General features: G+C 39.3%; 1 protein-coding gene across 1 annotated transcript in view; it reads left to right on the forward strand.

The window, feature by feature from the left end:
- The window catches only part of LOC117206544, a 35514-nt gene extending 19599 nt beyond the window's left edge, over positions 1-15915 (forward strand). The window contains exons 6-8 of the mRNA XM_033446002.1: positions 4184-4405; positions 5638-5833; positions 8287-15915. Coding sequence (XP_033301893.1) covers positions 4184-4405; positions 5638-5833; positions 8287-8296 — 428 coding nt within the window. The 3' untranslated portion in view covers positions 8297-15915. The remainder of the gene's footprint in view (positions 1-4183; positions 4406-5637; positions 5834-8286) is intronic.
- Positions 15916-16520: the final 605 nt, after the last annotated feature.

The following is a 16520-nucleotide window of genomic DNA, read 5'->3' on the forward strand; positions in this document are numbered from 1 at the left end:
TTGTAAAATACAGGAAATCTGATTTATCACGTTTTTCATCCGTGGTCTGTAATTGCAATATACTTTTAACCGGGGGAAACTTTAATTCGATTTCCAGATATTAGAGTGCTTCAGATATTTTAAAACGTCATCGTTCATTTAATTTCTGAATGACATTAATTTCTCGTCGAAATATTCACATGATTAGATGTGTTTTAATAGAAGTAAATCCACTTGACGGTAATAGCATAGCATGGATACTCTTCTGTACCGTGTCAATAGCAGCGTGAACGTTTTACTAATCAGATGACGATCGAATAGCGTTTGTATGTGCCTCGTATATTGATAACGAGGCATTTATCACTGGTAACGCGTCGATAACGATATAACGTACACGATGGACAACTGGTTGATAAAGTTACTTTGAAAATATTGATTTTTGTTCAGCGTTAGTGTCACCATAATGCTCATCATAATATATGAAATTTACATTCGTGTTTTCTTAACGTATTCGTTGCCACGGTAGATTGGAACAAAACGTCTATCTTAAATCGTATTTTATTTATACATAGTTAGGAACACGAGTATTGTCACGCTCTTTAAAACAGGATAGTCTTTTTAAAGTTGGCCCAAGCGACTCGAACTTCTTTTAGAAATCTAAAGGATATTAATTTACTAGATGACGTGCAATAAAAAATGTTTAATAAAATAAAAAATAAATAAAAAATGGCAGTTGGTCGGAATCGCGAAAAAAGTAGCAAAGGTCACTTTCAACTTTTTTATCCGAACCTATAATGAAAATTTAAATAGTACGCTTTGTAGACGTTAATTCTATGTTGGTATTAATTATATACGTGAAAATTTTCATCGAAATCGGTTGATAAAAAAACAAGTTACAGGTATCGAAGAACGAGTTATAGGTCGAAAGTCATAGAAAATTGAGATTTTCATCAGTGTTAACTGTTTGCAGCTGATAACAAGGTTAATCGTTTTCGATGAAATTCTCAGTATGCTTATGATTGACATATCCAGGAAACGTGTTGTTTATAAATTTTCATTACAGGATCAGATGAAAAGGTTGTAAAAAGTGACCTTTACTATCTTTTTCGCGATACCGGTCAACTGCAATTTTCCCAAAATTTTTGTTACGCGTTATCTAATAAATTAAATCCTTCTAACTTCTCAAAAATAGTCAACTCGTTTGATCCAATTTTTAAAAAATTATTCTGTTTTAAAGAGTGTGTCAATGTTTATTCTAAACAATGAATGTTCGAGAATTATCTTTTTCCTCCTCTTTAGTTATTTCCCCACTTCAAAATTATATCTAAATTAACATCGTGTACATGTATGATGCTGGTGGCGAACGTGTTAATTATTAAGTACACAATAAATAACATCGATGCGTGGACAACTGAACGAACGTTGTTGTTTTGGTGTCGCGTTATCGAATGGCCGGTAGTTATGAATATGTCAATGTTGATCTAGTACTATACATATATTTATACTGTTAGTTGGATGACAAAATAATATTTCGAACTGTATAATATTTGCATTACTTTTCTTATGAATTGTCAACAAATAGTTTGCTACGAAGTTGTAAGAAATAGCACGAGATAGTAGTACCATGTACAAAGCATCAATCTACGAACACCTAACAGACCGCTTCGTGTTCACGTCGAATCAATACTCGGCTTATCAATAAATTAGTTGCGAAACTCGGAGAGCTGTCGTTACTTGTAACGTTATCACCAATCCTGGTTTCCACATCCATTAGTTTGAAAAGAGTTAACTTGACAACTAACTTGTCCATAGTACGGTAAAAATCCCACGAGATTATCTTTGTTGTTCGTATCGAGGTGAAGCTTCGTAATTAACAAATAGTAGCAACTTCATTTTACGACAGCCGCAATATAAATTAAGAAAAACGATTTAGTCTGTCAGTAATATCCCTGCGAAGTTTTATTTAAGTTTAGTACTTTCAGTTTTCATATCGAAAGTATATCTCACGTTACGATCCGTTGACATGCACGAAGGGTTTTCCTCTTTTCTAAAAGCCTCTCGATTCCTAAGCCGATCATATCAAAATATATGCAACAATGCGTAAAACACACGTTTCAATTTGCATACGATTGGACGTTAATACGATGCAGGAAATGTACCGGTGATGTCGAAGCAGCTCGTTAATCTTATTTCTCTGATAGGTCGCGATTATCGTATTAACGCGATTCCGTATAATTTACCGGTATAGCACGACCCAATCTACTCCAAACGATGCGACACGATAAAGAACGAGACTCGACAAATCTTAGAAAACATCGAAACATTTCAGTTCGTCGATCGTTAACTATCTCGTTAAACTATCTTCTAACATTTACATTTACCTACCTACAAGTCATTACAACTTACTATTATATCCACAGTTCAGATATTAAAATTAATTAACAGGCCGTTGAAAAAGTCCTGGCTTCTCAAGCAAGAGGAACGCGAATATCAGATATACCAGCCTCGAAGGTGAATAATAGAAACTCGGCCGGTTAGATTCAAATCTGCAGCGAAACGTGGGTAAAGATGCAGATACTGACGGCTCTTGCCGCGCCGCCGCGCCGCACCGTCACGAAACAGCATTTTACGGATCGAAGCACGTTCTCGAGGTCCTGAGCCGAGACTCGGTGAAACGCGGGCATCGGTTCCAAGCTAATTGACCCTGCCTGGTTTACGACACGCAAGCTCGCGCGCTACTTATGACATGCGAAACAACACCGCCAGCGAGTTTCCCTCGCGGACTATGAATTCGCGCGAGTCGCCCAGGACAGCGCGTTCACCTCTTCTTCGAGTTATAGAACGTTCTTCGAATCGATAAAGAGTACGCGGTCGGAGAAACGGGAATTACCAACATCGATGAACCTTCCAACCGCGTGAATTCCAGAAAATTTAACAGCGCAGCGGGATAAATGAAATCTACGGTGTTTACTTATTTCACTTGTATCTATGAATAACACTCGTCGCTAATCAGTTAGTATTAGACTCTGCAGTAGTGTAACTGTTACTGAATAACTAAGGAAATTTTACTCTGCGGATATTACACAAGGTTGAGAAAAGAGCTGTTTCTTCGTCCAGTTGACGCGTTGAATACAAGGCAATTTTACGTGTTTTGCCCGCTGCATCAGGGTACTTATCTCAGTATGACGTATTGTTAAATGCAGTTACAGTGGAGGAACAATATTGTTTAATGCCAGAGCTACCAAACCAAAATAAACGGATCAGAGTGTTTGTTTTTGTAATTACTAAAAACATGTATGTGCTTCGGGAAAAACTAATGACTCTTATCGTGAACTTAATTAGGACTTAAAATATGATTATATACACTTGTTTGTTTTTATCATATCACTTTGATTCTAAATATTTATGCGTGGTATAGCGAAGTATATTTTTTGTTGTTCTAAAATTAGCCTCATGATGCGTGTAATATTTTATTGTAATATTTAAAACGTTACAAATTTTACGAATATGATCGTTTCATTAATTTATATATTTTTTTACTATTATATTATTTACTATTTATATTACTATTGACCATCAACGAAATCATTGTCCGATCTAGTGTCAGTCGCCGAGAATCTTCGCAATATTCGACATTGGCGTGTTAATAATATCAAATGATCGATTTGTCTGACTCGATGCAAAGAATCCAAACTCAGGCAAGAATACAAGAAAAAGTTGATCGGTTCTATCAGGTTTAATCGCATGATTTCCAAAAAATTCAAAAAATCATAAACCTCGATCTTCTTCTGATGTATTCTGATATTAAAATTACGAGGCTTTTGGAAAACGTAGAATTTGCCTTGTAAATGGTTGACACGTTGTTCGGAGGTTCTTTGAAGATTAGTGATAAATAATCGTAGGTCGCGAAGGGGCAAGGGAGTAATAATCAGGCGTGTAAGAGTCGCATGCCAAGTTATCCTTAGTTAAGTATCGAAATAGGACGCGACACAGTGAGCAGAAGTCAGGCAACGTCATTACCATTACATTATTCAACGCAGTCAGCGCGAAAACTTTTTGATATCGATCCAAGCGATATATTTGCTCGTTCGACTGTAAATGAACACGAAAACAAAAACGATTATACTGGAGCGTGCGTGCCGCTAGAAAGGAAACGTCGGAAATTCGTTCCTCTTTCGTACAACTCGTCCTGATTTTGTTTCAGGTTTGAGTTTCTCGAAAGAATGTCCCAGAGAGCGAAGGATACCCATATACATGGTGATTGGTGGAACATTTGGAAGCATGCTTATGCCATTGCTTATCTACTCGCAGATACGTTCAAGGAGGCCAGAAATGCTCTCGGTTCCGTCGACCAGATCGCAAATTTCTTTCAGGAAATTGATCATCATCGTCTTATCATGCTTCTTACTGGGGTGGTTCGTGATGGGTAAGTCGAAGGAAAATTCGAGATTCTATAATAAAAGAGCGAGAAATACGAAAGTTCTTTATTACTGCCATCCAGGTAACATTTATCCCGCGAGAGTTTGTTTCTTGCGAGAAATACATCGTTCACGTGACTCGGTTTAATTGTTCTCGTATGTTAATACTTTTGTCACGAGCGTCGAGTCGCAAGCTTTAATCCTCCAAATGCCACAGTTCTGGATACAATATGAGCATAATCTCTGTCATTCTGGATACATAACAACAGGTTTCACGAGTTTTTGTTAGAATACATGTAAAATATTTGGTTTCTTATTTTCCTTGAGGATTACAGGATTTTTATTATATCTCGTTATTTTAGTCGGTAACGGAAAAATGTAACGTTACAATGAGAGAATGAACGAGATAATACGAATAATGGTATGGCAGTACAAATAACATTCAAATATTACTACTGTATCAGTGCTCACGTAATATTCAACGGGAGATGATGCTATTAGGTTTCGAATGCATATGAAGCTTTGAATGGACGAAAATGCAGGAATATGTTACGTTTAATTGCGTTTAATTACGAATTAACGTATTGAAATAGATATTTTAGTAAACTACGCGTTCGAAACCTATGATTCGTGTTCGAAATAAAATTTCCATCGTTCGTGGGCGACTTAATTTTGAATGACGAAAAAGAACGCTGTAAATTATAAAGAATTTAAGTGTCGAGGTACTCGATCCCCGAATACTCGCATCGCACAGAACGTGTTTTTGAACGGCTCGAAACAATGCGAACAAAAGCGATCGATTGCGTTCTGCCGCCGGGTAATTGCTAGACGTCGGTGGTAAACTGCACCGATGCAACCTAATTTTCGTTTCGTGATCGCGTTATAAAGCATGCTGTACGTTTACAGACGCAATTGCGTCCGTTTAAAAACAGTAACGAGTTCAAAGTTTTACACCCCTTCTGTTCTCTCGTGTTCGCGACCAGGTCGTTGCTGTTGCTTCAAGTGTAACACGAGCTCGCTCGTTACCGCTTACACGAAACTTTTTACCGTTGTGAAAGTTTTCGCAAATCGTGGTTCGAACCTTACTTCCACGAACAAACTTGCAGTTTAATTTTGTAAAAACTTGCTCGCCATGAAGCAGATTTTTAAATTTTATTTATGATCCAGTTAGACATTTTCTAACATGCATTTTCAAACGACTCTTCCCCCTACGAGCTGCTTGATCTTCTTTGTGTTACAGGAAATTACTGGATACTTCACATCATGTGGCCACCGTACACGTACATTATACACACTCCGAATGATCACTGTCACAGAACTCTTTATCTGTTTTCCTTGGCACATCTGGGCGTGATATATATCACTTTCGGAATCATACTGCTCGTGATAACCGTACTGGCGTCTTTCAGAATCCTAGCGTGTCCGTTGCTAGAAAGGTAAGCCTTGGTCAATCGTAAATCGCCAAATCGATCGAATCGAAGCGTTCGATACGCCGCCCGCTAATTCCTCCTCAATCGCGACCCGATCTGCCGTACACGCTGGTCTGAACGTGGAATTACCACATTGTAGAATTCGGTCGATGAGACTGCTATTTGATCATGCGTTAAATCACCATGTTGTACATTCCTTGCTGCGAATTTGCGTATACGAAGCGAAAAAAAGAAAGGAGATCTATTCGAAGGTGGCGAGATAGATAGTAATACCGGTTCCTCCGTCTGTTTTCCTTATGGTTCGTTTGGTTCCAACTATTCCCTGGAACGAAAGTTCAAGGGTTATAAAGTAGTATCGCTTCACCGATATCGATACTCCAGCACGCTCTTTGTCATAGAAAGTGATCGTTTCTTACAAGCACGGCCCATTGAAATGTATAATCGAATTAAGCGTAAACAGAGACCGATACCACAGTCCCTATCGATTTACCTTCTGGTTAACCGAAAGTTTTATTCAAATTAGACAGAACCAGAACGTATCTACATCCACGCGATTCTCCTATCCCTTCTCCATTATCCCAGAGCACGGAGCTCTTGAGCCAAACTTTAGACAGCACCGTTCGAATAATCTGGATCGTTGCAGACAGCCTGGCAAGACGTCGACGAACTTCTTGCCCCTCATGTAGCGCAAGGTATTCTAGGGTATCGGGTCAGCGTGAGTCGAGCGCGGGTGTTCCGCATGCGACGCGAAAGTCAAATATTCTATACCCGGAAAGCAATCAGCCTCTGTACGTATACGTACACTTACACGCTAACTAGATGTACGTGCAAAATAGTAGGTCAACGAATTTGGTCGCGTGTCAGCGCGGCAACCTCATAAATACCCGAGGAGGCCGCGAAACCAGAAACGAACGGTGTCGTTGCAACGCGTCGATGAACCAACCGTTTCCCGTTTTGCGTGCAGCGGAAAACCGCCGGTTTTTTGCTCTTCTTGTTTCCTCCTGTCTTAGTGTTAAACGGAGGTTCGCGTGACCACAGACATCGACAGAGAAAGAATTGCACGACACGCATACCGAGCATTGTGCGCCAGTTGACCGGGTCGCCGCGTTTCCTCCCGGATCGATCTCGACGCGCGGCGATATATTCAGATTGTTCAGGCAGTGTTATGCTTCAGTTTTCCAGCCTGAGCACCAGGAAAACTCGCTGGTGATTCAAGGTTACAGTAGAACTCCATCTATTCGAATCCGTCGGCAGACAGATATCCAGTTCCATGAAAAGTTAGTATTTTTGTCAGTAGATTTATTTTACTCAGTTATAATCGTGATATAACCGGTTCTTTTTTTTTGGGTTGATACATATTTTAGAGGTTGGTAATTTTATTGGATTTTCGAAGTACGAAACTAGAAATTTCTGAAATTGAGGAAGATAAAGAGACGCGCAGTTTCATATATGATGCGTTGTACTACTTGTTATTATTAAGTGGGATAAATACAAGAAATTCTACCTTCAAATTTTTCTCAAAATTCGCTACAAATTAATCGATGATTTACATTATATACGACTCTAGTGGAGTTCATACGTATAACAGAATTATGATTTCTTTTATATAATAGAAATTCACAGTCGCATAGATTCGCATTCACATAGATAAACAAATTCAATCAGCTCGATTTAATTTAATATTAGTTCAAATTTCGTTCCAGTAAATGGAATTTCTCGCAGACGTAACGAATCTTAACACTTCGGTAGATGGAGAAATATTTATGTAGAAATTTTCTAGAATATAAGCAGAAGTGGGAACAATGGAACATTTGTGACAATAGTAGACGATAGTAGGATCGTTCGATCGAGACTGCTTGAAGTAATCCGTCTTATAGATGCCGGATAGTGTTCTAAAAGGTCGACGTCGCGTGATCTACAGCACGGATACTTACGACACAAACCTACTGTAACAAGATCGTCCATCCATCGAGAAATGAATCTTGGAAATTGTACGAAATATTACACATCGACTTTTACGAAACATCGTTCTTTATGCCACCACTGCTAAACAAATGGCAGTAAAATAGTATATTGGTAATATTTGACTAATATTATATTATTTTACTACTTTTATTTTATTTTAGTAATATTTCAAAATTCAAATATTTTCCATTTCTCTAAACGTTCGCGATATTTCGCGAATATAAACTGCCGAGTTAACACTATGACAGAAGATATTATATTAAACACATGGTGCCAACATTTCGACTGTGCATTTGGTACCTACGAGAAAGAATTTTTCATTGAAATCGATGCGTAACATTTTCTACAAAATTTCAAGTTCCAAAAGCCATCCGTCATTCGTCGAAATATTTCGAATAATTTTTTACTCGTGTTTTCATGGCTTCGCGTTTATTACTAAGCTAAAGTAAATACTTCGCGATTTACATCGATTCGTATTGACTTCTTTCTTCCAGATACAGATAACAACAACGATTTAATTACGTAAATGAAGCGGTATCACAGAAACGACGCGTGCAAGTAGAATATGGCCAGAACATCGTCCAAGGGCACATTTTGAAATCTGTCGTAAAGCGGAATGACGATTGCGTCAAGCATGACAGCGTTTCCAATGATCAAACCTGCAACCGAACCTACAACCACTATCACTATTACAAACTATTACCGATGGCTCAGAAACTTGGACCCTCGAGTTGCGACGGAAAGAAGAAATTGCATTTACAGTTTAACATCGGCTGCGACGTCGAATCGAAGGTAAATTATGGAAATCGACAATTCGTAACCTAACAAACTCCAGGAGAATTGGAATTATGCGAAGATAGCTGAAAGCATGATCGTGTCGATCGAACACCGTAGAATCTGGCAAATTACCATCAAACCCCAAGGAAACAAACGACTTTCAAAGAAGATTCTTATCTACCGACTATATTCACGCACTAAGCAGTAACTTTGACGAGGAAGAATCGATTTCGCGAAGATTGAACTTCCTTTGCCAAAACGAAAACATCTCTTGCAAGAAAGAAGGAAAATAATCAGAATACACGTGCAGCTACGGAAATTGTATGTAGGTGGTAAACTTACGTTACTGGAATCTATTCAAGAGAAGTTTATCGCTTGGGATTTTGTGAGAAACCCTGCCTGCATCGTAAAATTCGAATAATCTGGATGAGAAGAGGCGAAGAGGAAAATACCAGAAGATTCTTTCCAAGTAAAAAATCATGGAAGATAAAGAAACCGTTGGAACAATTCACGAGAAGGAACAGACGATAAAGAATACTGGATGTTTATTGTCACGAGACACGCGTAGGCGTATATACGTAATAAGCTGTTATTCGATTTAAAGCTGGGATCTAATCAGCAAATCAAATTCAACGACGCAGCTCTCTCCGACGAGCAGCGTTTCCGGAACGTAAAGAAAAGGAGGGCCACAAACCGTACACGAAGCGAACAGCAAAGAAAGATACATCAGAAAATTCCCGACAATTTCTGCCTATATTTTAAGAATTATGAAAAATATCCGGCTCATCGAAGGAGATCTTAAATCTTTCACGAGGATTTCACTAAAATCAGAAAAACAGCGACGAAGAAAAAAGCTTTGTAATCGTTCATCGATTCCTGACGGTAATGTTTATTAAGAAAACCGAAGGTAAGCGACGCTTTTATTGTTCCTTTTCTTTGGATACTTTCGACGATCTCGAAAGTTCGCGCTTGATGGAGCTTGTATCAAATAGGTGTAAATCTTGTCAATCAATAACAATTACGTCGTGACGTGTAATATTTACAAAGGTGGATGTACTTTTTGTCGATACTTTTATCCAGGTCCATTCGAAGAGCTTTCCGCATATATATCGACTGGCTAACACGTTTTATTGTCACGTGAAAATCCGTACAAAGGAGTTTTGTTGTACATAATACTTTTTATAAGTGTTTTTATCGGCGGTTATGGGGTTCCATTCATGTTGCATGTTATTCGAACTACGAGGTCGGTACAAACGTATCTGTGTAGCTAACATTGAAATCCATTTAACTGTTAACTGGTCTGTCACACTAACCAATGTTTCTCTTTACCTTCATTCGTTTCTCGTTTTTTTTCTTATTTAATCGTAATCGTTTATTTTAACCACTATATTCTTTCGTTTATACACCGCGTTCAATGTTATAACAAAACGTACGCATTCTGTTGAAACAAACCCTCGTAGATCTTCTTTCTCGCGAACAACGTGGGTCTGCGGTTAACAGTTAAAATCCAATTAATACGATGTCACAAGGTTACCAGAATACAACAGAAAATCGCGATGTTTAATGTTTCATCGATTTATGTCCATCATCTTCAACTCGAGGTGACGGAAATCGTCGTCACGATGTTGAACAGTGTCAAGAAAAAAAAAAAAAAATTATGTGTATTTCGTTCGTGTCTGTTACTAATCGCGAAGGCTCGAATATATCACTAACCTGATACAATGATAAAGCCTAACAAAGGATATGTTGTCTGTAAACTATTTTAAGGATGATGTATCGTTCGATGTATTTTCGTTCCTTTTCACGAGGTAACGCGATCAGGACGATCCGCGTGACTTCCGCTGAAAATTCTCTTAGCTCGGTGTGTGGCAAGTACATACCAATGACTGTCGACTATGGAAATAAAAAAGAAGCGAAATCTGATTGGAAAGAGGACAAAATGAATAAGTGTCAATTAAATCAACGCATCGGAAATTTCATTCCATCGCCGTGGAACACTAACGGTCGATGACACTTTGATGTATACATACACGTATATATATATTCTGTCTATATATCTACATATATACAATAAATACCTATACACGTACGCTCTTACGTTATTAAATAGTCGTTATTGAAGAATCGACCAAAACAAGATGAAGAAGAGCTCTATAGGTATTTTTAGGGACACGACACGAACGAGACACGTTCATTGAAAGCGTGTGTTTCTCGTTCGGCACGCGTGTCATCTAAATGAGAGTATAAACGTATAGAGAAAGGCTCATCTTCAATTCTACGTACGACGTCCATGATTGCGTGGCGATTCGAAAACGGGTCCATACTTATAGTCGTCCGTACGAGTAAATGTTACTAATCTGTAATCGTGTACACTTTGTCGATGTAAAAAAAAAAAAAAAAAAATGTATGTGAACCATCTTAGTTAAACAACTGTATTCGTTAATCGCGTTCGCGATCGTTCTTCTGAGTTTCAGCGTACAATTCAACGTACAAAATCAACGTACAATTTTCAGTCGAACAAAGAACAAAAGAAAACAGTAGACGAATAATGCGAAGATGTTTACTTGCTCTATTAAATTGATATATGTTTGCCAGTGACTGTGTCGACGAGTTTATAACACTTCGTTGAGAACGCAGATCGTCTATTAAATTGCCGACGGGAAAATCAGCGGAATCGTTGCCCGATTTTCACGAAAACCGTGCCTGGCGAACTGAAATCAACTGAAAATTTCATTTCCGAGCTGTCAAACGTGTACGTGTACCGTGTTGTGATTTATGAGATGCAAAATTCTTTACCATCGTCTACTGACAATTTGGCTCGACAGGAAAACGCACTACGACTGAATCAAACGAAAAAAAAGATATTATTTGAAGAATCCAGAATCATTAACAAAATCAACAGATCATCCTATATGATCGCATAACGATAAGATCGAAACGGGTAAGCACATAGAGGCTGCAGGCGCCAGGCACGAACCTCGTCCATGTGCACAACGAAGTACAAAGAAAAAGAAGGAATCAGCCAAAAAATTTAGCAGAAATTCACACGCATCGCGTACATGATAGAATTCAACTCGGAGGCGTATAAAATTAGAGGCACACGAAGTGAAAAAAGGACTTGAATATGTAGTTACGTCTGAAATTTAACGCGTAACACGCGCCAACGTTTCGAGGGATTTTCTAACGAGTTTCGTTGAATCTACTCGAAACGATGTTTTACAGGAGTCTCGTGGGATCTACGACACTACGAACGAATAGGATTACCGAGAAACGAGAACGCTCAACTTCCATCTGCATTGCTTGCCGGAAACAAATATGTACTTATCTTCGATCATTCCATTCGCTTAAAACATTGACTATCGCGTCATAGCAAAAATCACAGACGTAAGTGCGTTCACCATCGAATGTTTCGCAGTCACTGTTTACGCGGTAGCTCGTATCGATAAAACTTGGTTCACAATCGTATTAAGGAATCAACGAAACGAAGTATTCCCATGACGTGGTTACATTGATTAGCTGAATAGCAGCGAAACTGTTTGCTCATTAGTTGTTTCACGACAATTTATCGCATACTATTAATCATTGCAGATTTTCGTTAGCGCCGTTCACGGCCGTACGAGTAAGTGTGAACGAGTGAATGACACGAGTGAATGCGTTGTAACGCTTGCTACAATTTTACAATGAAGATTATCGGGAAATCGTGAAAACGTAAATCTGTATTTGCCTCGCGTCCCTCTTTCTGTGGAAAAAGTTACATAGTTTGATTTTCGAATTGGCGAAATAAAAGTGGAGTGGAACAAACGGTTCGACCGAATGCGACGACGATTTTAATCGGGGCCGGTAACTCGCCATTTCGATAGTCAACTGAAATCGACAGGCGCAAATAAACCCACCGTTTCGATATTCTTCCGAGGGTGACAATATTCGCGGAAATATTTTTTCGCAGACGCGAAACCAGTGATACCGGCCTAAGGTACTCTGAAATTTCAATTAAAACGCTGCGCGACGACAAATATGAAATTAATCAACAAAATGATTTCACGATTTGATTTAACATTTCCACGAATCCCGATGCCCTGTAAAGTGGATGTAATATAGATCTATACATATATAGTATATACATGTATATCTGTCTCTGTACGTGAGTCGTGAAAGAGAAATCCTGTTACTCTGTACGGAACCGAGCTACAATAGGACACAAGGTTCCTCTTTGGCGATCTCCTCTAATCCGTAGCACGTAAGAATTAACAATTGTGTTGATATATTTAATATAAACGTGTCGTTGGATTTATATAGAATAGAGAGCTTATTTATTTTTATACTGGATGGTTTGATAGCGTCCTATATATTTAATTAAACAACACGCAAGCGGCGAAGAGATGCTATTTATTATTATCGCGAGATTTCTTCGTTTATTCAGATTTCGCTATACGCGTGACTCGCGTCGGTTGATTTTGTCGTTGATTAACAGATCGTCGTATTAATTAAAATAAATATCATACGTGTACGTAATAATACATAAACGTAATACATATCTTGTAATTATGTGACAAATATAACGTTTTTCAGTGAGAACATTTTAGAAATGCGTGAGGTGCGTTTAGTCGTGTCGTAAACTATTTAAGTAGTGGTTAGAATTATTTGCACGCACTAACATCGCGAATGTGGTCCAGGCTTTAACGTAGAATTCACGTCGTTAACACGTTCCAGTGTTTCCTTCCTTGGTACCCGAAAATAGCGATGGAAACCATCCAAATGTTACCAGATCAATCGAACTTTCATTTTGCGACCTTGAACAATACCCCAGTACCATTGTAACTTCTATATCTATATCCGTATCGCGCGGTCACCCTTTCCAGCGATGCTACAAACTAATTTCCTGTCCCGTGCTTCATCATCGATATTATTACGCCTTCGTTCAAGAAACAGAAAAGTTGCCAGCGCTATTTACGGGGCCGAACCAACTATGTATCGCATATACATCGATTACATTTTTCTACACCATTTGCACTATACCAACGAGCATGCTACGACTCGTGTTCTTTCGATATAAATATACCTCATTAATCGTCCGTGCGTAGAGAATACGAGTTGGGAGATCGCATCGTGCGCGAAATTAACATCGAAAGCAGTACCTCTGAGGGCGAGGCGCCCATAACTGGGCGCCAGCTCGTACACGCGTATTCTTGTTCGACCATTAGTTTCGACGCGGCCGTTAATTAGGTCGACCGATTAATACGAGCGTGAAATAACGTTTAAAAAAAAAAAGGAACAACGGCAGAAATGAAACGATATAGATGCTAATAAACAGTGCACGTTGCAACATGTCCACCAAAGTACTCCGCGATTACTAGATAGCGCCGTGCTGCTATTGATTTTCCACGGTTTATAGAGGATGGCAAGAAGAACGCTACGTCTTTTTCCTTTTTTGCTATCGTTACGATCGCGATTAAAATATGAACTGCTATGTGTAACGAATGGCTTCTTTCAGAATCGAATATCAAGCATACGAACAGGAAAGTGAGAAGTGAATGAAAATGGGATTCGTATTGAATAAATAAAACGTCCCTATTTTGTCGCGAGAGTCGGCAACCCCTTGTACTCGCGTCGAGGCCGAAGTAGTTTCGTCTTGATATTCTTTCGCGAAGCCATTCGAACGAGTACGGCGCGAACGTTTGTTTGTCTAGTCTCTCCCGTTAATATGGCCATTTAACGTGTTCTCATTTGCCCGAGAAATTAACGCCTCAGCTCGATTCATAAAAGCGTGTAACATCTACACACCTCCGCTTCTACCGAAGGCAGCTCGTTTCGTCGAACAGCCACACGAAGCGGAATTGCACGTCAAGCATTCATAGCTGTCGAATTACCATCGATCGCGTCACTGGTGACATTTTTCCTTACCTGGCGCGAACACACCGTTTCCCAAGGCCCACGCTCAAACCAACAAGCAAGAGATCGTATTCACGCGAACCTGGCAGCGAAATATCGGCCAATCATCGGGTATCGTCGATTCGAATACGAAATAGACCTTGTCACAGGACTGGCAGAACGTCCGAAAGGGAGCACATCGAAAATTATTTTTTTAAAAGCGCCATGTTTCGAGTGACTTTACACCGTGACCAATCGTGAACCTGTACCTTATTGTTAGAGCAATGTCTTCGAAACGACGATACGTACTCGTACTTTCGGTCGACAGAGAATATCTGTACTGGTAATTATTCGTTGTTTTATCAATTCCGCTGATTTATCGTGTTGCCAGGTGAACAATAGCTGGTATAACGTTTACACCTCGTTTCGACGATAGATACACGTCGATTACGCTTCCGTGCGTATTATACTTAATCGTTGTAACGTTCTTACACAAAGCGGTAGCGTGACGATATGACACGATTCGAGCGTGTATAACGATCTCTTGGGACGTGTCCCAGGAAGTTGTACATCTTTTGTGAACGCACAGTTGCACGGCTCATATATGGGATGCGCGTCGCTTTTTGTTCTTATATCCCTGTCAGTCTGTTTATGACTACTTCGTGTTATAACTATAAGTTACGAGGCTATATTTCATTGCCGCGACCAAGGAACAGCGAATAAATTCACAGAGAATACTTAATAACGACATGATCGGCAGTAAATGTAACTTTCAGAGGAGGCGTTCCGTCAATAAACGTTGCGGCTATTTAAAGTAAATTGAACCTCGAATTGCGACGTATTATCTGCATGTAGCAGGCGACGAGACTCGGCTCGACACCATACAGTACCGGAGCTTATCGCCTCGACATGTTTCGTTAAATTAAATTACCCTCGAAACCGGCGAATTTGCCTCTTCCTCTCCATAGCTTACAACGCCGACACCCATTGCGCAGTTGCTGCTAATCAAGCACGCCTATGATACAATCTATCGCGCGTATCCCAATTACGTGATACGAGCAATATTTCCGTGCTCGCGATAATAACATTCAAATAAGGAGGGGTCAAAGGGAAAAGAAAAAAGGAAATGAAAAAGGCGAGAAGAGGGAAAGAGATCGAGAAGAATGTCGGAACGCGTTCCCTCTACTGTCGAGGGAAAAACGTGCAATCGAACGATGGAGCAGTGCCAGTGCACGCATATCCTTGGATCCGCGAGCAAACATACGCGTGCACGTTATCTATCTATCGTATCTATCGCTGTAGAATCAAGAATGAATCGAGTATGTAAGAAGAAATTCGTTTAATTCTGTACGTGTACACTTGCGATATTAACATTCAATTTGCGAGTAAAACAATTGTAAACGATGTGGTGGACTCATATTGTGACCCATTTGTAACGTAACCGCCGAGTACTGTGAATAAAAAGTGTCTACGTGGTACGCATGATGTCTACATTGAACGTGAAACGACCTCTTTGACCTAAATCATTGTCCATCTTCGGGCTTCACGTTCCCTTTTCTTGTCACATCATATACTCTGACCATTTCGTTATTACCATCAAACACCGTGATATGAAACGCAACGAAGACGAAGGGCGGAGCTAGTGGAAAATCTTCAAAGGTATACGCGTTGGCCTCTTTCGATCAGAAAATATTTTTCTTTGATGCTTCTCGTGAAAGTACAAAATTGAATTAAAAAGAAGATAAAACGATGCCGCTGGAATGTTTTAGAGTAAGTGCTTTTTGATAGCGTGAGAGAAAGAGTAACGAAGCGGAATGTTCGCGTAGATTCGTGGACACGTAGCTGATAAAATTCGAAGTTTCCAACGTCGTCATAAATATAAAGATCATTGATTTAACAAAGAGGCGAAGGGAATAATCGTGTTCGACTAACAGAAAAAATGATCTAATAAATGCAACGCATTAATGCAAAGGAACATTAGAGCACACGATTCAAGACAGCGGTGAAGTTAGAATTAGCATAATCACGCTGTTCTTTAATTTCTCGAATAATTTTTCGAACAATTTTTCTATTCTCTCGCTTC

The sequence above is a fragment of the Bombus bifarius genome, unplaced genomic scaffold (assembly GCF_011952205.1).
Source record: "Bombus bifarius isolate JDL3187 unplaced genomic scaffold, Bbif_JDL3187 scf7180000008008, whole genome shotgun sequence".
In the NCBI taxonomy this organism is placed as follows: Eukaryota; Metazoa; Arthropoda; class Insecta; order Hymenoptera; family Apidae; genus Bombus; species Bombus bifarius.